This window comes from Alligator mississippiensis, chromosome 2 (assembly GCF_030867095.1).
Source record: "Alligator mississippiensis isolate rAllMis1 chromosome 2, rAllMis1, whole genome shotgun sequence".
In the NCBI taxonomy this organism is placed as follows: Eukaryota; Metazoa; Chordata; order Crocodylia; family Alligatoridae; genus Alligator; species Alligator mississippiensis.
In genome coordinates, this window is record NC_081825.1 from 150,039,694 (window position 1) to 150,064,237 (window position 24,544).

The following is a 24,544-nucleotide window of genomic DNA, read 5'->3' on the forward strand; positions in this document are numbered from 1 at the left end:
AAACTTTCAAAATAGAAGAATATTTTATTGCTCTTTTCTGTTTGTCAACATAAGCAAAGTTAAAATTCAAAACTGCAGAATATATAATACATAACCTAATTCATTTATATTACGTTCTGCTTTTAAAGTAGTAGTCTGATTTTTAGGAACTTCTTGACAAAATTGCTGATGTGTTTTTCATAATGAGATTTATAAAAATATTTTCCTGATATTGTAGTAGCTGATAAGATTTTAAATTGTATAACTTCTTCATGTTTTGCAGAACACTTAAGACACCACAGTTCTCGGATGAGATCTAAAATGTTTATTTCAAATTTATTGTGCAGAAGGAAAAATGGAACTATCTTGTAAGACATGATATAGGAGAAGAAATAAAGGTATATAATAGTGCATTGCAGCCTTAAATCCTATGATGAAAAAAAACCAAACCAAAGTTGTTTTGAAGTTGTTATAGGTTCTAAAAAAAAATATTTTCCAACTTTGTTGATGGATGGCTTTCTGATACTCTAAGAATACAAATTTCAGTGGCTGTTTTATATTTAATGCCTTAAAACCCTCAAACTCAATACCATTAGTTTAGTTTAAAATTTCTGTCTTGCTTTTTTCCTGTGAGCCCTCTGCTAATTTAAGCAAGGTCTTTAAAAAGCCACTTTCCTGGGACTAGTGCCGTACATGGATAAGCAATGAGATATTGTATGATAACAACTTTCAATGGCTACCAAATTTGGTTGGATTCTACTTGCATTGGTTTCCTAGTGTGCAAGCAGTGTGTGAGATACATGAATGTGTTGAATGAATCTGCATGTGTGGATCTTAAGTTTCTTTCTGTTGAATTTGTTAAGGCCAATACATGTATACTTTTACTTTATGTTTACAGCACAGTTTGTGCCTCCCAGTCTGGCAGCACTCTTCCACATTTGTGGCTGGAATCATTTATTTGTGAATGCCTTGGACAATCATAATGCAATGTTTTACTTATTCCATTGGAGTGGATTGTATTAAGAGCCTTTTCTACCCTGTGACACAAATTAGAGTGGGATCTAGTAACAATTGCACTAATGCTTTTAAAGTTAAAAACCACTTCTACCATTTCACTGATGGTTCTGCCTACACTGTAGTGAATGCAGGCAGGGAGTGGGGCAGAACACCATCTCTGTCTCCCACCAACCTCTGCTATCTGACAATTTGGTTACCATGGTCACGGCAGAGGGCAGACAACTCTGGCCCCATCGGATTCAGGTAACCCCGAGTTGTAACCTGAGCTGGATACATTCCAGAGGGAGGGAGAAACCTGCTCCCTCTGCCTATGTGACTGACTTCACATGCCTGGGTGCTAAGCAATGTCATCATGACTGGGAGGGGGCTAGAGACCCTGCCAGTCTACCCAGCAACCAGTGATGCATTTCAAATTGGATGGCTGGTAGCCAACAGTCGCTGGCCTTCATTGGATCAAGTAAATGAGGTCACAAGGTTATAAGTTAAGGACTGCCCAGGAGGAGGGGGCAACAGCCATGATGAGAACTCTCAGAGAAGCTGGACCATCTGAAACTTGCTCTCTGTCTTGAAACTGATGATCAATGAACTGCCTGCCTCCAGAAGGAATCTCCACCTGCCTCTGGATGATGCTTGTACGTAAGCTGCTTGAGATCTAAATAGATATATGGCTTGCAGTAACATAGATGCTTAATCAAAAGCTACCATGCCACTGTTTGCTCTAAGGGATTTCTCTAATGTTGCTCTACCCTGTACCCTATTCCAAACCTACTCCTTGAAACCAATAAAGTTCTCCTTTGTACCTAGCATGGTAGACTTATTGGGAGAGGGTCTAGATTATGCCTTGGGGGTCCCCTTGGTTCGGCTGACTAATGGAGACCACTATTTGTGCTTCAGACTGAGGAAAGCACCCCAGGTTCTTATAGTGGGTCAAGTACTCTCAATGACTACTAGGCCTGTGGTTCCCAGAGGGTGCAGGTCCAAGATCAGTCCAGACTCTGAGTGGTGCTGGTATTACCCCAAGGCTTGCAGGGGTGCTCCAGGAAGGGGGTCGGATGGACATGAAGCACTTCCAGAGAGGCACTTGGAGCCTGGAAGGTAGTCAGGTGCAGTGAGGCGGGTGGCTCAACACAGGAACACCTCCTACTGGCCCGCCACAGGATGTATGTGTGTGTGTGTATGCAGGCAGGGACAGTGTGGGGGGGTACACAGGGACTGTGTGCTTGTGTGTGTAGGCAGGGGTAGAGTGTGTGTGTGTGTGTGTGTGTTCATAGTCTGTGTCCCACACGCATACCCCACCGTACATATGCACCCACACCCCTCTCGCACTGTCATACACACAGACCACACACATCTCCTCACATTCCTGGCACCCAGCCCCCCACAAGCCCCATACCCACCCCCACCCTACATATCTACACACACCCACATGCTCTCACCCCACATACCCACAGCCCCCCACAAACCTATACCCACCTCTCGCAATATACAAGAGTAAGACTTCATTTTAAGCTACTGTGCAATCACCTCTATGTACACTACACAAACGCATGTAAATCAGGACAAGAATATTTTTGAAACCTAATTAGTGAATGCTGTAGATGTTTGCTTTTTAGAATATAATTTGGTATTTTTCTGGTTCCAAGATGGCAAAACTTCTTGCTGAAAGAAGTACTTCTGGGGGCAAGGGGTGGGACTTCTGCTGGAAAAGATGAGGAGTTAGGGGGCGGCACTTCCAGTCACAAGATGGTGACCAGTGGTGGGACATCTGTGAAGGGGCAGGGCTACCAATGTGGCCCTCGGTAGCTTGCCAAAACTCAATAAGCGGCCCTCCACCCAAAATAGTTGCCCACCCCTGTTGTAGAGGGTGTGAGATTGTATTGAGAGATTATTTACACAGCCTAATCTAGAAACACAAAGTCAGCCAGTTTACTGCTTCCACTGCTTACTGCAGCATACAGCATACTTGAGGAGAATGGTAAGTATCCTTGCATTCACATTACCAATTATTGTGTGCTGAGCTGTACAACTGTTTGGGTTTTTTTATAGCCAGTGTTGGGTACTTCCATTTTTGCTGGAGTTCTGTTCCCCATCCCTCCACATGCTGGAATGGCAACCATTGAACATGGTCAGCAAAAATGCCCTCCTGTTTCTGAAGACAACTTTTCATCCTCCCAGTCAAGGCAGGCAGTCTCCCCAACTAGTTCCAATGCCATCACAAGCACTGGAACCATTCACCCCCAAAACAGTTGCTCTTCTCACCTGAATGTCTTTTCCTCTCGTTTCTTATTCAGGTCTTAGTTTTTCCATTACAATCAGTATATATATGCATTTCATTGAGCAATGAATCTTGAGCAATTAATCTGTATCAAAGTGTACACTGCATTTTGGTTGAGATTTATGCAGAAAATCAGTGCAAGCTTGGTATGGCTTAATACAAACCTGTATGAAGCTTTTAATATCAACAAAACCTGTAAACTCATTTTTATATCAAAATGATTAGGCTTTGGTATAAACACAATTCTCAGAGTTTGAACTGTGACATCTAATCTTGGCAGTTTGTTTGCAATTAATTTCATACCAGCATCATACATTTCACAAAGAAGCTAGAATTCTAACAACTAATTCCAAGTCCAAGCACTTTCTCCCCCTATAAATGGCTCTAACTCATTGCAAAACAGCACAGAGGGTGCAGCCACGTACTTGCATGTCCTCAGGGGATATAAAATGGGATTTTAGATGCACAGTGCTCTGGTGGGGCTACAGTGTTACAGAGCAAGGCTACCTTTTCCCTATTTCCGCATCCTTTTTACCTAATTCCAGAGTAGGTGGCTGTTCCATTCGCACACAGCTTCCATTTTTTTTTCTGTAGGATTCTCCATTGCCTTCACAAATACTTTGTTTTTTCACCTAGAGCAGAGGCATGCCCTTTAATGTTAGCACCTCTTGGAGAAGCATTCATCCGGTCTTCATCTCCAATCTCTCCCACCTATTCCTAACACTGTTAAATAGATACCCAGTCCTGACAACCCCTACAAAGTTAAATGAAGCAGAGCAGCAAAACAGCAGGTAACCCATTCTGTAATTCAGTAGAATCCTGCTTAGGTAGTTTAGGAAGTTCAGTGCATCTGTGTACCAGTGGGCACAAGACGAAGGCTGGAAAAGGGCCCATTGCTTCCAGCGTCTCCCAAGGCTGGGACAAGGCTCTAGAAGAGGCAGCACCTCAACCCTGTGTAGGTGTGCTTGGTGGGGGGGAAACTAACTTGTGGCGGCACAAATACTGAACTGTGAACAATAGCTGCTTACCATTATTCTCCCCTTCTAGTGTCAGAATGTCAGGGAACAACACTAGCTCTAATCATTACATAATGTCTGGTGAACTGTATGGTCTAGCGGGAAAAACAAAAGGATAAAATTCTTGGAGTTTGTGGAGGCATTGGTGAAACATGAGAGGGAAGCACAGCCCAGGTATGGGAAGGGGAGGGTAGTTTCTGAGGCAAGATAAGGGCACTTCTGTCACAAGACTGGTAGTAGAGGGGCTCCATCTGAACCAAGAGCTGATGGATAAAGTTATTTTAAATGAATGGAGACTGGCTATTAAAGAGTGTACAAATGGAAGTGTAGCAACAGCTAATAGGCTTAACCAGTAAGCAATGGCTGGAGAAAATGTTCCAAAGCTCCTGCTCATCTTCCACTTCTACCCCATTTGTCACTTTGGAGCCTGCACAGCAGCCAGAAGATCTGCAATCCCAGTGAAGGACTGAAAGCTTGTCCAACTATATCCCAACTGCATAGTTGGTCCAGGAAAATTATCCCCCTAAGAAATCCTTGCCTCTGGCATCATTTTTGGATGATCACAGCCACATCACTCTTAGACTACCTACCATCACAGGCATTCAACAGTAGTACCTCCATCCACAGCTACTTCCTAGCTGACTGGGTCTTACTGTTTAAGAAGTTCTGTAAGCTTGCACTTTGTCCACTGGGGGTTGTGTTCTGTTTGCATTTTAAAGTCAAATAATGTCTGGTTTTCTTTTTTTTAAATGCAAATCTATTTTCTTTTGTCATTCAGGCAACTACTGTTTGTAAACTTCATAGACCTTTCTTACGAACAAAGGGTGTCAAACATATGGCCCATGGACAAGATCTGACCTGCAGAGCTATTTCACCCAGTCCATGAAGCTCCCAGAGGGGCTGAGAATTCAGAGGTGGAGTGTGTGGGGGCAGGGACTGAATTCCCAGGCATGGAGCCCCACTGGGGATGGGGGGAGGGGGGAGAAGAGAGGTGTGTAGTGTTTGTGTTAACCCTCCCCACCCCCTTCCCCATGCCTCTGCTCTCACCACCGCTTGCCCTGCTGCTGCTACTGCTATGGCTGGGTCCAGTTCCAGCCTATGAGACTCCTTGAACTCTGGATCTAGCCAATGAGGAGCCACGCAGCATGATTCTGGCCTAGATGCAATTGAACTTGATGCCCCTGTTATAGACTGTGGGTCAGCCTAGGTTGCTTGTATAGCCATTCACATACCTACCTTAAAAATCACAATCTATAGTATTTAAAACTCATGGAAGTACTAGAAACATTCAAAACATGCCCTATGTATGATCCAGCACTAACAGCTAAAAGCTTGCAATGTTCAAAATTCATGATAGCACAGAAAGTATGTATGGTAGATGCCCTAAACAGCCAGTGAACTCTGAGGCCTAGTAAAGGGGACAAGATTTTGAAAATGGGTTCCAGCACTAATGCCAATGCTACCAGGGAATTCTGGCAGTGCAAACTCATTGATAACCCCCTGAGGATTCTCAAGCTTTATAGTAAGTGGCAACAGTAGATTTTTAATGGTGGTATATATTTTCATCATGACAGCTTTCCTGGTTAGTTTGGCCCCATCCATCTTGCTTGCGACTGTCTGGTAGTAGGCAGGTGTGTCAAGTCTCTAGTTTGACTGCCTAGATCTGGCTAGTGACTGACTGGTTTAGGCAGGTGTGTCAGGTTTCTAGTTGGACTGCCTAGATCTGGCTACCATTCAGTATGTATGCTACTATACATTGTGAAACAATCCCATCATTCATTGAGCCTGGCAGCAGCTCAAAGGACTGTGGAATGCTCACTAGGGCTGTACAAAACAGCACTGTTTCATTTCTACTTCCATTTCACTGTTTTGACCGGACAGTGTTTTGGTTCGAGTTTTGTTTCATTTTGAAGGACTGTTCCATTTTGTTTCGTCTAAACTTTTTCACTGTTTTGATGCTGTTTTGACGTTTTGCCCATAGGCTATAATGGGGAATCATGAAACTGCCTATAACTTTGTCGTTCCTTGCCTGATTCGAATGGAAACAACAGGAATGGTAGCCCCTGCTGAGGCCACAAAGTCTGTCAAGTTTCAGGGAGATAGGTGCAGGGGTTTCCGGGAAATTACCTCAAGCTGCTGACAAGCAAAACTTGTGACACGTGTGACTGTGTGTGTGTTAAGGCGTGCCCTCACTGGCGTTGGGGCCTCTACACAACATGGTAGTGTGCCCCAATATGATCCCTTCCTCCCCTACAGCCTCAGACCAGTCCACCACTTCAAATAACAACAGGTAATAACTTAGTAAGTAGCACCAGCAGCATCTCAGGCAGCCAAACTGTCACAGAGGCTTTTTTTCCTTTCCTACAGGAGCTTCTTCTCCAGTAGCTGCCAGAGAACTCTCCCTGCCAGCCCCAGCCGTGGAGCTTAGATGTGCCCAGGGCCCTGCATCCTTCCCGTCAGCTGACCAGGGAAGAGTGCTAGGGGTGTTGGTCTAAGGACATGGCACTGGCAGACAAGGTTCTTTGGTATAAGGTTCCTGAATAGTTAGAGAAATATATCTTAGCAAGGTTTGGGGTTGAAAAACCGTACGTCAGGCTGAGGAAGCACCTGCAGTTGGTGTGTGTGCTGTTCCTGGATGGAAGTAATAGTAAAGCAGCCAGAGGCTGGCATGCAATGCAGGCGAGAAAGCCAGTCAGTAAAAATGGAGATTGAGATGTCAGGGGGTGAGGAACAGGCTGGGAGCTGGGGGTGCATTCTCCTCTTGTTCTTGCTGACAGGAGAGTTCCTTTTTTCTGGTTCATTCAGCATTGTTATAACATTGGATCTCAGAACTTGAGACAAAATTCCCTGTTTAGGATAATAACCAAATTCAGACTAGCTGCTAACAGGTGTAGCTCTGGCTTTCCATCCATTTAGGGCAAGTCTAAAGTTGGCCCAAGCCTCCAATTACTTAATCAAAGTAGGGTCTAGTAAGGTAACACAGAATTATTTCCCTTCTGTTCTGCTTGGGAGTTTTCAAACTTCAAGCTTCATTGGTAAATTTGGAAGCAGGGGGAAGCTACCAAGGAGGAGTATACCTACTTGTCCCGCATGTGCAGGGAGGCAGTTAGAAAGGCCAAAGCCACTACAGAGCTGGGGCTGGCAACACAAATTAAAGACAACAAAACGTCTTTTTTAGGTATGTAGGGAGTAAAAGGAAGGCACAGGACAGCATAGGACTCCTACTGAACAAGGAGAAGCAATTAGTGACAGAGAGGGGGGACAAGGCTGAGCTATTCAATGAGTTTTTTGCCTCAGTGTTCCTGAACAGGGCTCAAGATAAGTTTCCTAATGGGTTCTTAGATGGGCAGAGGGACACCAGCCTACCAACTGTCAATGCTGACTTGGTGCAGAGTCACTTGGATGAACTGGATGTGTTCAAGTCAGCAGGCCCAGATGAGCTGCATCTGAGGGTACTGAAGAAATTGGCTGGTGTCATAGCAGAACTACTGGCACGGCTGTCTGAGTGCTCGTGGCACTCGGGTCAGGTCCCGGAGGACTGGAAAAGAGCCAATGTGATCCCTATTTTCAAGAGGGGGAGGAAGGAGGGTCCGAGTAATTATAGGCCAGTCAGTCTCACCTCCATCCTTGGAAAGGTCTTTGAAAAGATTATGAAGGATCGCATTTGTGGAAGTCCAGCGGGAAAAACAACGCAGCATGGAAACCATCATGGATTTGTAGCAGGTAGTTCATACCTGACCAGTCTGGTTTCGTTTTATGACGATCACAAAATGCTTAGATGCAGGAGTAGGGGTGGATGTCGTTTTCTCGGACTTTAGCAAGGCCTTTGATGCGGTACCTCATCCTATTCTCATAAATTAAGAGGCTGTGACAGATGTTTACACGGTCCAGTTGGTGGCAAATTGGCTTAGCGGTCACACCCAGAGAGTGGTAGCAGACGGGTCGGTATTGACTTGGAAGGATGTGGGTAATGGGATCCCACAGGGTTCAGTCCTTGGACCTGTACTCTTCAATATCTTCATTAGTGACTTGGATGTGGGTGTGAAGTGTACTCTGTCCAAGTTTGCGGAGGATACTAAATTGTGGGGTGAAGTGCACACTCTGGAGGGTACGGAACGATTGCAGGCAGACATAGACAGGTTAGAAAAGTGGGCAGTACACAATAGGATGCCGGACAACAAGGACCAATGCAGAGTGCTTCACCTAGGGCACAAAAATATCCAGCACATCTACTGGCTGGGAAGTGACCCTCTCAGCAGCACAGAGTTGGAAAGGGATCTTGGAGTCATAGTGGACTCCAAGATAAACATGAGTCGTCAGTGTAACGAAATCATCAGCAAATTTAACCGCACTTTATCATGCATCAGCAGATGCATGACAAATAGAACCAAGGAGGTGATACTTCCCCTCTATGAGGCATAGGTCAGACTGCAATCGGAGTACTGCCTCCAGTTTTGGGCACCGTACTTCAAGAAGGATGTTGATCAACTCGAGAAGGTCCAGAGGAGGGCCACTCATATAGTTAGAGTCTTACAGGACAAGCCCTATGAGGAGGGACTGAGGGACCTGGACCTCTCCAGCCTCCACAAGAGAAGGCTGAGAGGTGATCTTGTGGCTGCCTACAAATTCACTAGGGGGACACAGCAAGGGATCGGAGATGCTCTGTTCTCCAGGGTGCCTCTTGGGGTAACAGGAACAATGGTCACAAACTGACAGAGAGCAGATTTAGGCTAGATATCAGGAAAAACTTCTTCATGGTAAGGGTGGCCAAAATTTGGAATGGGCTTCCAAGGGAGGTGGTGCTCTCCCCTGCCTTGGGGGTCTTTAAGAGAAGGCTGGATAGGCATCTGGCTGGGGTCATCTGACCCCAGTACTCCTTCCTGCCTAGGCAGGGGGTCGGACTCGATGATCTGTTGAGGTCCCTTCCGGCCCTAGCATCTATGAATTTCCTGAGCTTTCCTTTTTAATGGGTGGCCTTCAGTCTTTAATTTTCTAACTTTGTTTGTGAGCATTTTTCCCAGTTTCACCTGATAGCTTTTAACACAGGCTGCTGAAAAAAACCTTTTGTTACGTTTTTTTAAAAAGTATTGAATGAATACTGAATGTTAAGTATAGATCTTAAGATTGTCGAAAATGAGGGAAAAAAGAGAATTTCCCTTTTATGTTCTTTTCACATAACAAGATAAGATAGAGCAGTAGATGATATTGGTGCTGCATAGTATGTGTCTAAAATGTCTGCCCCAGGCACAATTTTTGTGCTAGAATTGAGAATCCTGTGTGTTTTTATGTCAAATCTTTTGTTCCCAGACTCTAAAAAATAATACACTTATATGCATTTAAATGATGGATTAAATTATATATACCTCTAGATAGACTTAAGAGTCTTAGAAAAGCAGCAGTCTGGAGTTGAACAATCCAATACAAGCCGCAGGGGGAAATGAGAAGCTTGCTGTAGTTATTTAAGTTGTCACTTGGTGAAGGCACTGAGTATTCCTGACCCTGCAAAAATAGTTCAGCACATTATGGCGATGCTGATATTACAGTTAGCTTATCACCAGTGGTTAGGACTTCTAGTTTTTCATCTGTTCTGGGGGGAAAAAGTACCTCCAGCAACACTGTGTGTTCTAAAGCTATTCTTGAACATTGGTTCATTGTTGAGTTCTGTGTAACAAAGGACAAATTCAGTCTTGCCATTGGAAAGTTTAAAAAAAAATTAAATGCTTCTGTGTGCTCCAAGACAGTCTTGTACCCGAGGAAAGCAACGGGGACAGAAAACACTTTTAATCTGCATCTGGAGAATTATGATTGCTTCAAATTAAAACATTTAGCTTCTGTAAATAGGTGCAGACATTTAGCAGATATATATCTTGATCTTGTGGTCAATCTTTTGAGTATTTCAGCTTGTGAGAATGAATGAAGCTTGAATTAATCTATGCATTCTTGTTTATAGTGTCAGTAGTTTGTTGATCAAAAATCGTTTGTTCTAATAGGGTTATAGTATTATGAGACTATATGAACCAACTGTCAAATTCTTTACAGGGTTACCTTTTTAACTTCTAGCTGTAAAGCAATAACACTATATTACATACAACCCCTAAAGCATCTCTTTCTCTTCTCTTTCCCCAAGTGAACTGAGCATGGGCTGAACACAGCAGACATCAGTTCAGAGCTAATGTGAACTGATTAGGCACAAAGAACCTGAAAACTGATGTTAGAAGGAGAATACCTTATTTTCTAATAATAGCTGATGTTACTTATTTCTGTAAAGAAGAGCTAATAGGTTTGCTAATGTAAATCAACTAAGGCTATTAATCATTCTGCTCAGTTGTTTAAACAAAGCAACATAGTAGAATGTGTTTCCCTCATAGCTAAAACATAGGGAACCCTCCCTCCCATATAAAGTTTTATTTTCTGCAGGTTTTTTAAGAAATTTTAGATTTAGACTTTAAAAATAAGTATTACCATTTAAGTTCAACACACACCCATGCAAAGAAATAACTGTGTGCGGGTATGCATATTCTTAAACCAAGTATGTCTTCTTTCTCAGGTAACATGCATGTGTCACTGGCTGAGGCCTTGGAGGTTCGGGGAGGACCATTACAGGAAGAGGAAATATGGGCTATATTGAATCAAAGTGCAGAAAGTCTTCAAGAGTTATTCAGAAAAGGTAATCTGTTGCTTCAGAGTTGTAATACGAGTAATTTTGGAGTCCCTTTGAGAAAAAAAATTAAATATCTTTGGTAAAAGGTGTTGTTGGCAGCGGTGGCAATCTCTCACAGTCAAGGATGATCACTCCCACAGGTCAAGTAAAGGGTTGTAAATGAGTCCATTCATGGCTAAGAAGGCCAATCCTAGAGCCACAGACTCTGGCAAACACCACAGGTGGTGGTTAAAAGGAGAGTCGAACCACAGATTTCTTGGTCTAGTTTCCTTTCATACCGTTTCTGTTGTCACTCTGCCTCCAGGATGAGACTCTTCCTCAAAGTAAAATGTACCTTCTCTCACAAGATGTTGCCATGTAGCCTTGTTCTGGGCTAGTTTTTCCCAATCTATGGTTTCAATGCCACACTTAATATTCACCTTGAGGGTGTCTTTGAAGCGTTTCCACTGGCCCCCTGGGGAGGGGGCAGGGAAGGTGTGTAGGGGGGCAGATCAATGCCCCCTGTAGTGTGAGGGGGTGAGGGCAGGGACAGGTGCTGCCCAGATGGGGCGGGGTGGGGAATGGGACAGAGGTGCGGCTTGTGGGGTGGGGGCGGCTGCCACCGCTCCTTGCACCCCAGGAGGGCAGGGGGGTGCCCTCAATTCTGCATGGCGTGGGGCAGGCTGCAGCTGCGGGGTGGAGCTGGAGCCAGCATTGCGTGGGGCTTTTCTTACCAGGGTCTGGGCTTGGAGTGGGCTCTGGCGACGCTGGGAGGAGGCTGCAGCCACCTCAGGTTTTGCCTCAGCTCTGCTCCCAGCCCCGCGCTGCCACCCACCGCTCAGCACAGCTGTGGCTGAGCGCCGTGCCTCCACCTAAGCGCTGGGAAAAGCCACAGCTGTGCTGGGTGACAGGTGGTGGTGTGGGGCTGGGAGCGGAGCTGCGGCAAAATTTGGGGTGGCTGCAGCCTCCTCTGAGTGCCACCAGAGCCTGCTCCAAGCCCATCTCCCGGCAAGAAGAGCCCTGCGCAGTGCTGGCTCTGGCTCTACCCCGCAGCTGCAGTCCACCCTGTGTCACGCAGATCTGAGGGCACACTCCCTCCACCCTCTGGGGGTGCAAGCAGCAGTGGCAGCCACCCCCACCCCATGAGCTGCGCCTCCGTCTTCACTCCCCCGCCCTGGCTGGGCAGCAGCTGCCCCTACCCATGCCCCCTCCCTCACTGATAGGGCCATTGATCTGCTCCTCCATTCCCCTTCTCTCCCCCTCCCCTTCCACCACAGTGGAATTACCAGCTGATGGCAGCTGTATCAGATCAGTATCGGCCAATACGCCTTCTTAAATATTGGCTATCGGTATCAGCCCCCAAAATCTCTATCGGTGCACCCCTAGTTCCCATCCATCCTGTACTTGATGTCCATTCCATGTGTCAGCTGGTCATGGATGAGTATCTTGATTACCAGGGATTCTGGTTTTCTGTATTTAAAAATCAAAAATTCTATTTAAAAAACAAAAAAACAAAACCCAAATTCTCTGATTTTAAAAGCCCAAAATATATGATTAAAATGAAATGTCTCATTATATATAGATATGTATATAGGAACCCAATGTTTTATTGATATATTTACAATTTTAAAGCAATTTGGAAGCCTACCAGTGCCTCAGTCACTATAATAAAATAAATTCTAAGTACCTATAAATTTTGGTATTTGATTTTGGGTTTTTTATAATGGAAAATCAGAGCTCCCCCTGTCCCCTTCACTCACCAGGATGCAGATCCAGGCCCTTCACTCCCCACCCACAGTCCTCCAGCCCCACCCCCACAGGCCTGCCAGAAAGGGCCCCCAGTTACCAGAGCTATGGGGCCAGGGACCTGGGTCCATAGTCCCCTACCCCCCGCAGCAGCGGCCAGTCCTGGCTGCTGTGGTGGAGCAAAGCATGGGGCCCGGCTCTCCCTTCCCCATGGGCTTCACTCTGGCCATGCAACCCATGGCAAGACAGAGTGGGACTGGGCTGAAAAGTCTTTGCTGCTGCAAGCCCCATGCCACCGTAATGAGGTGCCCTCTTCCGGCCCAGCAGCAGCGAGGGGCACAACTCTGCGCTGCTGCCCCCACTGCTGTCGGGTGGGCAAGAGGCACTTTGCTAGGGTGGTGTGGGGCTTGCATCAGCAAGGAGCTTCCCTGCCCAGCCCCACTCTGCCCTGCCGTGCCAGGTCCCGCCCAATGGGCTGTGGAGGTCCTATTCCGCTCCCACCCCATGCACAGATCTGAGGGGCACACGCCCCCATGTCCCCCTGGGAATGCACACAGCAGCAGAGAGCCAGCCCCCCTCCCACCCCCCACTCCCTGGACAAGCCGCCTGTGGCCCCATCCCACTCCACTCCCTTCTGGGGGCCTGCAGCTGCACATTCTAGTCCCAGGCCGTAAGCCCCACACACTGCCCAGGTGGGCAGCAGCCTTAACCTTGGCCAACTCACTCCCTCCTTCCCTATGAGAGCCTCAGTTCCCCTTCCCCACCTTCAGACTTACCTGTCAGGATCTGTAGGAGCTGCTCTCCAGGCTGCCTGGCGGCCATGTGTCTGTGTATATGCACGTGTGCACATGGCACCCCTTGCCTGAGTGCCCTCCTCCCGCTCCCCCCAGCCCTTTGCAGGCTGGAAATTTTGCAAAAGTGGAAAATCTGCGTGTTTCCCTGTTAAATGAAAAATTCATGTTTTTCTTGGTCAAAAGGGAAAATCTGTAGGGGGGGGTTGTTTTTCCATGGGAAAACGAAAACCTGGATCCCTGCTGATGACCACAAAGATGATGGAAAACAAGGGTGTAAAAGCTTAAAGAAATGACCATACTGTAGGCTGCAATTTAGAACATCTGGTGTAGTGTTTATTATGAGTTCTTCAGGCATCAGGCCAAATCAGTACCCCTTGGTCTCTGCCCTTTTCACATCTACTTAGGAAGGTTCCATTGTAGGGGTTTTTTTGTTTTTGGTTTTTTTTAGTAAATAGTGGACAACAACGGTCAGGCTTTTTTTAGCATCCTTCAACTGGTCTCAGGAAGCATGTATGGACCCACAGTATGCTTGGATTTAGACCAATGTCATTTAGATGTGCTTTTTTTTTTTTTCCATACGTGTGCTTGCACCTAGCTCTACATTCAATTTTACCATGAGAAAACTGGAAAATACTTCTTTGAAACTGACTAATTTTGTTGCTTAATAAGGATGGAAACTGGAGGATGTAATTAAAAAAACTTCTAAGTGTTTGTTTTACAGGCCTGTAAATTCCCTATTATTTAGACTCAATACTTCCTTTTGTTTAAAACATAGAAGTGAAAAATATGAACAATGCAGAACACATGAGACTCAAGGGCTGTTTAGTCCTGTATTCTGTCTCTGATAATGGCCAGTACTGGCTATTTCACAGAGAGGTGCAGGAATCCTGCAGTGGACCGTTGTGAGATGATTTTTCTTCATTGCATTTGGTCACATCCCAATTTGCCTTTTCTGTGCCACTCATTATTTTATAGTTGTTATCCCATCTCCTTCTAGGGGAAAACACATTGTTTTTGAAAGGTGACTTGGGTATCAGGCTGAGCCCAATCCTGCAAAGGTTTATAAGCACTTACTCTCCTGAGTTGTTTTGATGGCTTCAGTGAGACTATTCATATAAGTAAGGACTTGTAGGATGAGGCCTTATTGTAGTATTTTTGGAAGTTTATGAGCCAGAAATTTCAAAGGTGAAAATATGGAATCAGTCATACTAAAAAATAACTTTGTTTTCCAGGGTTAGGAAGTAAGTTATGGGGGAAAAAACAGTTTGTTAATTGGACAGCTGTTTAAAGAAGTAGAATAATCATTCATTTAGGCTTTTATTTTTGAACTGACAAAAGACTTTTTAGCTAATTTCTTTGAAGTATGAAGTAATATGAACCCAGCAAAATCCAGCAGTGATTCTAGGATTCCCTTGGAACAAGGTGATTTTTATTAAGAATCTCCATTAATTTCCACCATACAATTATTTTCAAGAATCAAAAATTGTCTATGGAAGGTATGATTTCAATGGAGGTAAGCTACTATATACTCAAATCTCTGTTACACATCTGAAAATTGGCATTTCTTGTTTTCTCTCTCTAAAAAAAAATAACAGTAATAATAAAAACCTTCACCATCACACCTCAACCTTGAAAAATAGAGAACAATGAAAGTTGATTAATCTGTGCTAAATTTAGTTGTATGTTAAATTAGTTAGTCTGTGTTTGAAAGATTTAAGTATTAACCTGCAGAATGTTGTTCCAGCCCATGACTTACAAAGGTTGCTGGACCCTGCACTGTGGTATTGAACATACTGAACTATTTACCATTCTAAATTTTGAGGAAAAATAATATTGCAGAAAATATTGTTATTGACTTATCTACAGTAACTAGTGTGTGGGTGTAATTTTGGTGGTTGTGGTGGACTGGGTTATAGAAAGTAGTTACTGTTCAGAGATACTCTGATGCACTTGTTTATTTCCATAAACTGGGAATTACTAAAATGACAACGGCTACCAAGACACATGACACATTTAATACTCATGTCATTGATCTTTATACTGGTGTGAAAAAAGAGCAGGCACATAGTTTAAAGCCTTATGCCACTGTAACAGACTTGAATCTGATATAAAATTATCCTGAGGAAAATCAGGGTTAAAACAACATTATGTAAGTTATAACAGTGTAGATATTGTGTCTTAAAGCAACAGCCTGTTTGCCATGAAAAAATGTCTGTTCAAAGACAGCAAATGGCTTGTGGCAGCCATTTTTCCATGCAGTCAGGCTACTGTCAGGTCCCCAACTGCTTAGTGGTAAGGTGCTGTAATAGTATCTAGTGTGGGTACCTGCTGTGGAATAACTGCTCATCTGTTCACTCAGGATTCTGGTGTAACTTACAATGATGTACAAAACTTATGTACAAATTACACCAATATAAACATATTGCATGTTCAGGCTCTTAAGAGTTGCCTTGCTAGTTGGTTAAAAATATGGTCAATATAAGTGAAGGAGAACCAAGAATAATCCTAAAAAATACAATCAAATCTTAGTTACTTGTGCAGTGAAGACCCAGCCTCACTAAATACAACACCTCAGAGCATGTCCCTCCCCAAATGCTGCTTCAAAGAGATTAGCTTTGTAGTGTGCCTAGAAGCAGCTATGAGCTAGGTTGGACAAAAGTAGGACAGGAGGGAGCATGTTCTGAAGGAAAGGAAACTTGTCAGCATTGCCCCCTTCCATCATAAGTGCCTTCAGAGACGCCAGCTTGATGGCCTCTCGAATAACCGAATTGTTTAGATTTTACCAGCCAGAACCAACACCTCAGATCTCCCTTTCTGGGACCCATAGTGTAGATTTAGGAACAACAGATATAATACACTCAAGAGAAAAGACTCCTTAACAAGCAAGTCACTGTATAGGCTTTGGTTTCTGAACATATCGAATGAGCAGACCTTAGCAGGCCACAATATCATTCTCTAGTCATAAGGGGCTCCCGTACACGTGTAAGGAGGCTGCTTTGACATGCTGTAATTACAGCGTGTTGGAGCAGCATGGTAATTATTGCGCTCCAGCATCACGTGCATCAGCGTCCCTGCACTGAAAAATTGCAGCCAGGGCTCTTTAAATAAAGCTTATTCAACAAGCTTTAGTTAAAGCACCCCTTCTACCATTTTTCAGCACAAGGATGCTGATACACGTGACACTTGGAGTGCTTTAATTAAAGCGGCTTTCTGAGCCACTATAATTAAAGCACTCCCACACCTACACATTCCCAGAGCACATCTATAAACACCGAAGAGGGTGAGGTCCATATCAAACAACCAAACTCCCCCTGCTCTCCTTTAAGTCGAAGGTAATGAGGGAAACAGCTATTTTGCTTCTGTTGAAAGATGATCATCAAATGACAGGCAAGAATGGGCAGAATCCTCTGGGAAGCCAGTCTGAAGGGGAAAGGAGTCCAGGAGAGCTGTCTGTGCTTTAAAGAAACCTTACTGAGAGTGCAATAGCAAACCATCCCAATGGGCAGGAACACCAGCAAGTATGGCAGAAGACCAGCTTGGCTTAATAGGGAACTCTTCAGTACACTAAATCACAAAAAGGAAGCTTATAAGAAATGGAAACTTGGACAAACAGTTAAGGAGGGAGTATAAGAGTATTGCTTGGGCATGTAGGGATGAAGTCAGGAAGGCCAAAGCACAATTGGAGTTGCAGCTAGCAATGGATCCGAAGGGTAACAAGAAAGGTTTCTACAAGTTTGTCAGCAACACGAGGAAGATCAGGGAAAGTGTGGGTCCCTACTGAACGGAGGAGACAAATTAATGGCAGGGGATGCAGAAAAGGCTGGAGTGCTCAATGCCTTTTTCACCTCAGTCTTCACAAGCAAGGTCAGCTCCCAGACTACTGCACTTGGCAGCATAGCTTGGGGAGGAAGTGAGCAGCCAACAGCAGTGAAAGAACAGGTTAGGGTGTGTTTAGAAAAGATACGAGTCCATACGAGTCCATGGGGCCAGATGGGATACACCTAAGGTTGCTGAGGGAGTTGGCTGATGTGATAGCAGAGCTGCTGGTCATCATCTTTAAAAACTCATGGCAATTGGGAGAGGTCCTGGATGATTGGAAAAGGGCAAATATAGTGCCCATGTTTAAAAAAGGGAAAAAAGGAGGATCCAGGGAACTACAGACCAGTCAGCCTCACCTCAGTCCCTGGAAAAATCATGGAGCAGATCCCCAAGGAATCCATTTCTAAGTGCTTGGAGGAGAAGAGGGTGATTAGGAACAGTCAGCATGGATACATCAAGGGCAAGTCATGCCTGACCAAACTGATTGCCTTCTGTGATGAGATGACTGGCTCTGTGGAGGTGAGGAGACCAGTGGATGCAGTATACCTTGATTTTAGCAAGGCTTTTGATGTAGTCTCCCACAACATTCCCTCAGGCAAGCTAAGGAAGTATGGGCTGGATGAATGGACTGTAAGGTGGATAGAAAACTGTCTGAAGCATTGGGCTCAGAGGGTAGTAATCAATGGCTTGATGTTGAGTTGGCAGCTGGTATCAAGTGGAGTGCCCCAGGGGTCAGTCCTAGGGCTGGTTTTGTTCAATATCTTCACCAATGGCATAGAGTGCACCAATGGCACAGAGTACATCACCAATCTTCACCAGTATCTTCACCAATGGCATGGAGTGCACCTTCAGCAAGTTTGCAGACAACACCAAGCTGGGGGGAGTAATAGATACGCTGGAGGGTAGGGCTAGGATTCAGAGAGACCTAGACATATTGGAGGATTGGGCCAAAAGGAATCTCATGAGGTTCTATAAGGATAAGTGCAAAGTCCTGCACTTAGGATGGAACAATCCCATGCACCAGTAGAGGCTGGGGGCTGACTGGCTGGGCAGCAGATCTGCAGAAAAAGACCTGGGGATTACAGTGGACAGTAAATGGAATATGAGCCAGTGTGCCCTTGTTGCCAAGAAGGTGAATGGCATACTGGGCGGCATTGGTAGGAGAGTTGCCAGCAGGTCAAGGGAAATGATTATTCCCCTCTATTCAGCACTGGTGAAGCCACATCTGGAGGACTGTGTTTAGTTTTGGGCCCCCGACTCCAGAAAGGATGTGGACCAGTTGGAGAGAGTCCAGTGGAGGGCAGTGAAAATGGTGAGGGGGCTGGGGCACATGATTTATGAGGACAGGCTGAGGGAGCTTATTTAGTCTAGACAAGAGAAGACTGAGGGGAGAATTTAATAGCAGCCTTCTAGTACTTGAAGTGGGGTTTGAAAGAGGATGGAGCTAAACCAGGGGCAGGAAATTATTTTGGGCAGAGGGCCGCTTAATGAGTTTTGGCAAGCCATCGAGGGCCACATGATGGGTAGCCAGGGGCAGATAAATATTAATTTTCTAAATTTTTAGGGGCCCTGCAGGCCGGATAGAATGGCCTGGTGGGCCACATTTTTCCCACCTCTGTGCTAGACTGTTCTCAGTGGTGGCAGATGACAGAACAAGGAGCAATGGTCTCACGTTGCAGCAAGGGAAGTTTAAGTTAGATATTAGGAAGAACTGTCTCCCTAGGAGGGTAGTAAAACACTGGAACAGGTTACCCCAGAGGTTGTGGACTCTATCCTTGGAGGTTTTTAAAACCTGGCTACACAAAGCCTACACAAACCTGGCTGGGATGGTCTAGTTGGCGATGGTCCTGCTTTGAGCAGGTGGCTGGATTAGATGACCTCCTGAGTTCCCTTCCAACCCTCATTTTCTATGCTTCTATGTTTCTGTGAATATAACCAAACTCCAAGGATGTGGACATTAGAGAGGCTGACGTAGTGAAAGATGTAAAAAGCATATTATCTTTTTATAAACCTACAAAACATCACTTCTGTTATCTGGATTGAGCATGGCTCACGTTCCAGTCCCACCCATGCTTGATTGTACTGTTTGGGTCAGCAGAGATGGGGAAATCCACCTGACTGTCCTCTGAATACTGACTGTACATAAAGCTGTGCTACCTCTTACCTTTCTAAAAACCTAATTCCTAATGCACAAATAGAACAAAATATAACCCTAAAGAGCTCCAGATGAGCATTCCCTTGGGGCAAAAGAGCACTTATCCAATGGGCTCTCTCCAGGATCTGAAAGGGAAGCCCTCACCATCTGCTTCAGCTTCCTCCAAGATTTTCAGGCAGTGTCATGTAATCAAGAGTATCATGCGCAGCAGAACCTGTGTAATTTAGGTAGCATACATAATGATCCAATTCTTATCGCATCTGTTTCATATCCTTCAAAGATAGGGATTGGAAAATTTTGAATTTCCTGATTACGGAAGTTGAGGCTAAGCCTCCAACTGAGACTTTTAAGGTTTTAAGTAGAGGAGGTTATAAGATAATTTTGTGCATAAAAAAAAAACTTTAAGAGCTGCTTTAGAAGGATCTGTTTCATCTACAGCATGGGGTTATTTCACAGGTTGCCCTTTTTCTGCTTTGCCTGAAATAGCTTTCATCTGCATCTTCTTGTTTAATATAGGATATAGTTCTAAGGTGAACTGCCTCCCCTTCCCCTGCCCAAAGCCCACGTATTGAGCTTAGGGGAACTGTACAAAAGGAGTGACAGATGGAATCTACCCTTTCCTACATCAGTGGTCTGTTGCTGCAAGACTAGAATAGTAGAACAACCCCTTTGTACAGTCATATGAAGCTTTGGATACTAAATACAGATATTGAGCTTTCCTCTGACTTGGCCAACTGGCTGTTTGGGGCTCATCTATTGGGATCAACTAGAGAGCCTCCTCGATAGCATTCATAAGATGGGGAGGCTCCCAAAAGTCTCTGCACTGCCTTCCATACATTCTTTCCCCAGGGAAGGGTTATGTAGTACATCAGACCTTAAGAAGATGCCCACTTTACCTGGACAAATTTCATACCTAGTGCATTGCAGAATTGAACACTGAGGGCTTTTATACACATGATCCGAGCTGGAGAGTGGTGGGGGGAGGGTTTTAATTAGAGCAGCTCTCAGAGCCACTCTAATTAAAGCACCAGCAGCATCATGTATTCAGTGTCCCATGCTTCAAAGTGGCAGTGGGGGTGCTGTAACTAAGCTAAATGGTTCCCTGCTGCCATTTTGAAATGGGGGGCATTGAATACATGTGACACGGAAGCTGCTGGAGCACGCTAATTAGCATGCTCCAGCAGACTCACAGCAGACTTGATGAATCGAGGTCCGTCACACATATAAGTGCCCTGGATTTTCAAAAGCAACCAGTTTCTTCTGAAGTAAATGATTTTATGTCAGTGAAAGCAGAGCTGGATCAGCCCTACAGGCTTTTGAGTATCCCATGTTGCCCTGATTTTCAACTGTGTTCTGCCTTTCTGAACGAGTATTGGCTTACTCCACTAGAGCTCTGCAGCTTGGAACAAACTCTCCTCTCCTGTTAACAAATCTGAGTTTAATTTTGATTTCTAGATACAACTCTGTTTAACATTTTCTACCCTGAGTTTAAAAACCATGTGAAACAGCAGCATCTGAAGCTTCAAAAATTTTCAGATTAAAAGGATATAATCTCTTACCTCATAATAATAAAAAAAATGCATCTTCCTTCCCCTAGGAAATAATTGAATTAAAAATCTGAATAATAATTTCTTTAAATTATGTTAAAAACATTTTGCATACAGTTCTTTCTGCTTTAAGTTCAGATGATCATTCAAATGCTTTTTTTCTGAACCAAAAAGGCAACTTTTTGTTTCATGATCACTTAAATTGCAGCATTTATCATCACTTCAGAATTCATTTTTCCCAATTCTGTAGGAAAAAGTAAACAACTACTGTGGATTTCATAACTTGTCTGCTTTCAAAGAGCCTTATACTCTTAATCACAAATCCCATACTGATATTAAGCATAATTCAGTGACTAAAACATTTGAATGTGTGTGCCCTCTTGGTTAAAATTCTGTTAGATGATAGAGTTATTAAAGGAACCTTACAAATTAATTATTTGACAAGTAATGAAAATATGGTTTTGAGTGGCTGGTCATTCAAAGACCTGTTTATAAGATCAGCCCTGGCCAATAATTTGTCAGCTTGTTATAAGCTGGTTAAAGGAGGAGAAAGTCAGGCAATCCTGTCTTGCTACTTGTAGATTTCATGTCAGTTGTTGTTGTGATAGTTAGCTGGATTAATTCGTAGACTTGAAAAGGCCGTTCCCAGACTTGTCTTACTGTTCCTTCTACTTACTTACCTGCAATAACAATTTTGTTGTTTAGAGGGTGTATCAGCTGTTTCAGGCATGCTAGATCTTGCAAGCTGTGCTTCATGAGGTTAGAAGTAACAAGACTTTCAAATGAAGAATCGTGTGTGTGTGTGTGTGTGTGTGTGTGTACAAGCATAAAGAGCATGCCATGTATTTTATTGCAAAGAAAAATAAACCAGCTGTCAGTCAGCTGTCTGACTAGTTTGCTTTCAAGGAACTGCTAAATTTAAAGACAAAGAAGATAGAATATGACACCTTGGCCATTTGCACACCTTGGTACCAGAAGCAGTTGAATCTGGTGCCAAAATGAGGAGCTGGGAGGGAAGAAGAGCCAACAGGAATAACTAAATACAATACAAAGGAAGGATTGGGAAATAATACACCATCTTACAAATTGGATGTATGAATGAAAGTGCACTTGAGAGGGTTGGGGAAAGGGGTAAATATTACAAAATGGTAGTTGGTAAGGACAAATTTAAGATGACCTTCCAATAATTAGATTCTATACATAGAAAATTATAAAAAGTTTATAATTTTCAATGTATAGAAATCTAATTTGGGGGTGGGAGGGTCTTCTTAAATTTGAAGTTGTCCTGGGTTCAGGTAAATATGGTTGCCACACAAGGCTCAAACACCCCTTTTAAAAGGGAGGGCAAAGCTTTTCCTTGGGACTCCCCAAGAAGCAGCCTTATTTGGTCACCCTCTCCTGAGATGACCCCCTGCACAAGGGCCAAGTCTCTTGCTTTGAGACTCTGGTTCATCTCAGTCCCTGACTTCCCCAAAGATCTGTAGCACCCCCACCTCTGGGAGCTTCTTTTCAGTCAGTTCTTGAGAAGGAGAGAGTGTTTTCTTCCTTTAAGGACAAGGGGTATCAGAATGCTGATTGCCCACACTGAGCCCCCCCCAGAATGCTCCCCCCCAGGAACTGCAGGCTAGAATCAAGCTCACCTAATCTCCTTCGTCCAGGGGCAACACATAGGGGGTGTATGCAAGTGCATGTTCACCCCCTGAGCATGGTGGTGCACCCCTTGCAAAAAGGCACTGCTAACACTGTCAGCAGCACCTGCAGGCGGTCATCACTCACCACCCCACCACCAACACTGCCAGCAGTGTCTGTGGGAGGTCCACAATCACCCCTGGCCACTGCCGACGTTGCTGGTGGCACCTGTGGGTGGTTGGTGCTCGCCACCCTGCCCCCCCCACAAACTGCTGACAGTGCCGGCAGCATCTGTGGGAGCTCTGCACTTACTACCACTGGGCTCCCGCCACTGCTGCTGCGCTCCCGCTGCCTGTGCAGCTGTGCCCCCCCCCCAGCTGCTGGGGGCACGCACCATTCATACCTTCATCCAACAGTATTACCATTCAACAGATACTGGATGTCAGGCATTACATGTTGAGTCCATCACAGGTGTGTACAGCACAGGTAGGCCTTGTAGCCATTATAATCTACTTCTGGTAATCCTGAGTGGGATTTCCCTCTGCACACTCTGTAGGCAGCCACAGACAAATGTATGTGCCTGCTCAGCCTCACTCTAGGATTAGAGACTGCTAAGGAGGTGAAATCAGCGATATGTAGGGTTTGATCCATGCTCATCCCTTTAGGGTCTGAGCTTTCGACAGTCTTCTCCTCTACTGCTTGAGAGATGCTTTGAACATGCAGCACTGCCAGCTCTCTGCCCTGCTAGGAGCATAACTATCTGATGTGATGCACAGAACAGCACTCATGGTGGACAGGCTCTCCTCTGCTTGGATTCCAAGCATTGCTTGTGATGGTTCAGCTGAAATAATGTTGGCAAAGGTGGGGGTGGAGAAAAATAAGTTGTGACAAGGCTTTAGAGAACACAGTGTCTAGCTCTGATACAGAAGTGCCAGCTGTAACTACAGGACTCTCCAAAGTAAGCCTTGTAAGAGTACTGTCTTTGGGGAAATGTATTTTCAACTATGCAGTTCGAAGCCCTGGAGGAAGAGAGATCCTGAAAGGCTACAGGTACAGAAGGACACCAAAGCAACGCCTCATTGTTCTTTAGTTCACAAGTTGTAAAAGTAGATTGTAATACTAAACACTAAAATTGACCCTGTTTAAACTTTAATAGAAGACATGGAAATTGAGGGATAGATGGTCAATGAGCAATCTAACCAGCGGTAAGGGGCACAGTGTCATTTTACTTTTCCTGGAGAGCACCAGGAGAGAGTAACTCCAAGTTTTGGTCTCTTTCCCAGGCTTTTCTCTGCTCTGAGAAGGGAGTAAACTGCAGCATATCTTAGCCCTAGTGCTGTTGTAACTGTACTTCTGAATTGCTGCGGGATATAAAGGCATGCACTTTCCTGTCCCACCCACCATGCCTTCCTGCCCATGGGTGCAGGGTCCTCACAGGAAATAGTTGTGTGGTGAACCAGCACAGAAAAGTGTGTGGGTGACTTACTCCCTGTCCATTTCATTGCACTGGCATGCAGGATAGGCGACAATCTAGTTTTTTCTAAGGAGTTAGGGGAGGTCTGTCTGACCTCACACAGCATAATTTTGGCATAAACAGTAATATTTCTGAAAGGAATTTTACCTGTCTCATTGATCCTCAGGTAAAAGATGAGTATATTTATAAGCTAGTGTATGGAAATAAATTTTTGTTGGTTCCAGAAATATATGTCAGTTTTTTATACTTTCATTGCATGGTCTGGGTGGGAAGGTCTGCAATAAGGGAGAAAAAATGAAGTTGGGCCTAATACAATTCATAAAAGGTTATAATAAGATGCTTTTTGGATGCAGTTAAATTTTGCGTGTGTGGTTTTTATTTTTATTTTTTAAGTGGAAATTCACAAATACCAGTCCTCTGCATCTTAAAAGTGGCAATATTTCAGATGCCACC

The 24,544-nt window shown here is 44.5% G+C and overlaps 1 protein-coding gene across 10 annotated transcripts in view; it reads left to right on the top strand.

Moving 5' to 3' along the window:
- The window catches only part of PTPN13 (protein tyrosine phosphatase non-receptor type 13), a 234,938-nt gene that overhangs the window by 45,206 nt on the left and 165,188 nt on the right, over positions 1 to 24,544 (top strand). For 9 of the 10 annotated variants that reach the window (XM_019488152.2, XM_059722262.1, XM_059722263.1 and 6 more), the window contains exons 2-3: positions 263 to 377; positions 10,835 to 10,954. In XM_019488152.2, coding sequence (XP_019343697.1) covers positions 10,840 to 10,954 — 115 coding nt within the window. In that variant the 5' untranslated portion in view covers positions 263 to 377; positions 10,835 to 10,839. The remainder of the gene's footprint in view (positions 1 to 262; positions 378 to 10,834; positions 10,955 to 24,544) is intronic. The other variant, XM_014600565.3, reaches the window with a different exon arrangement.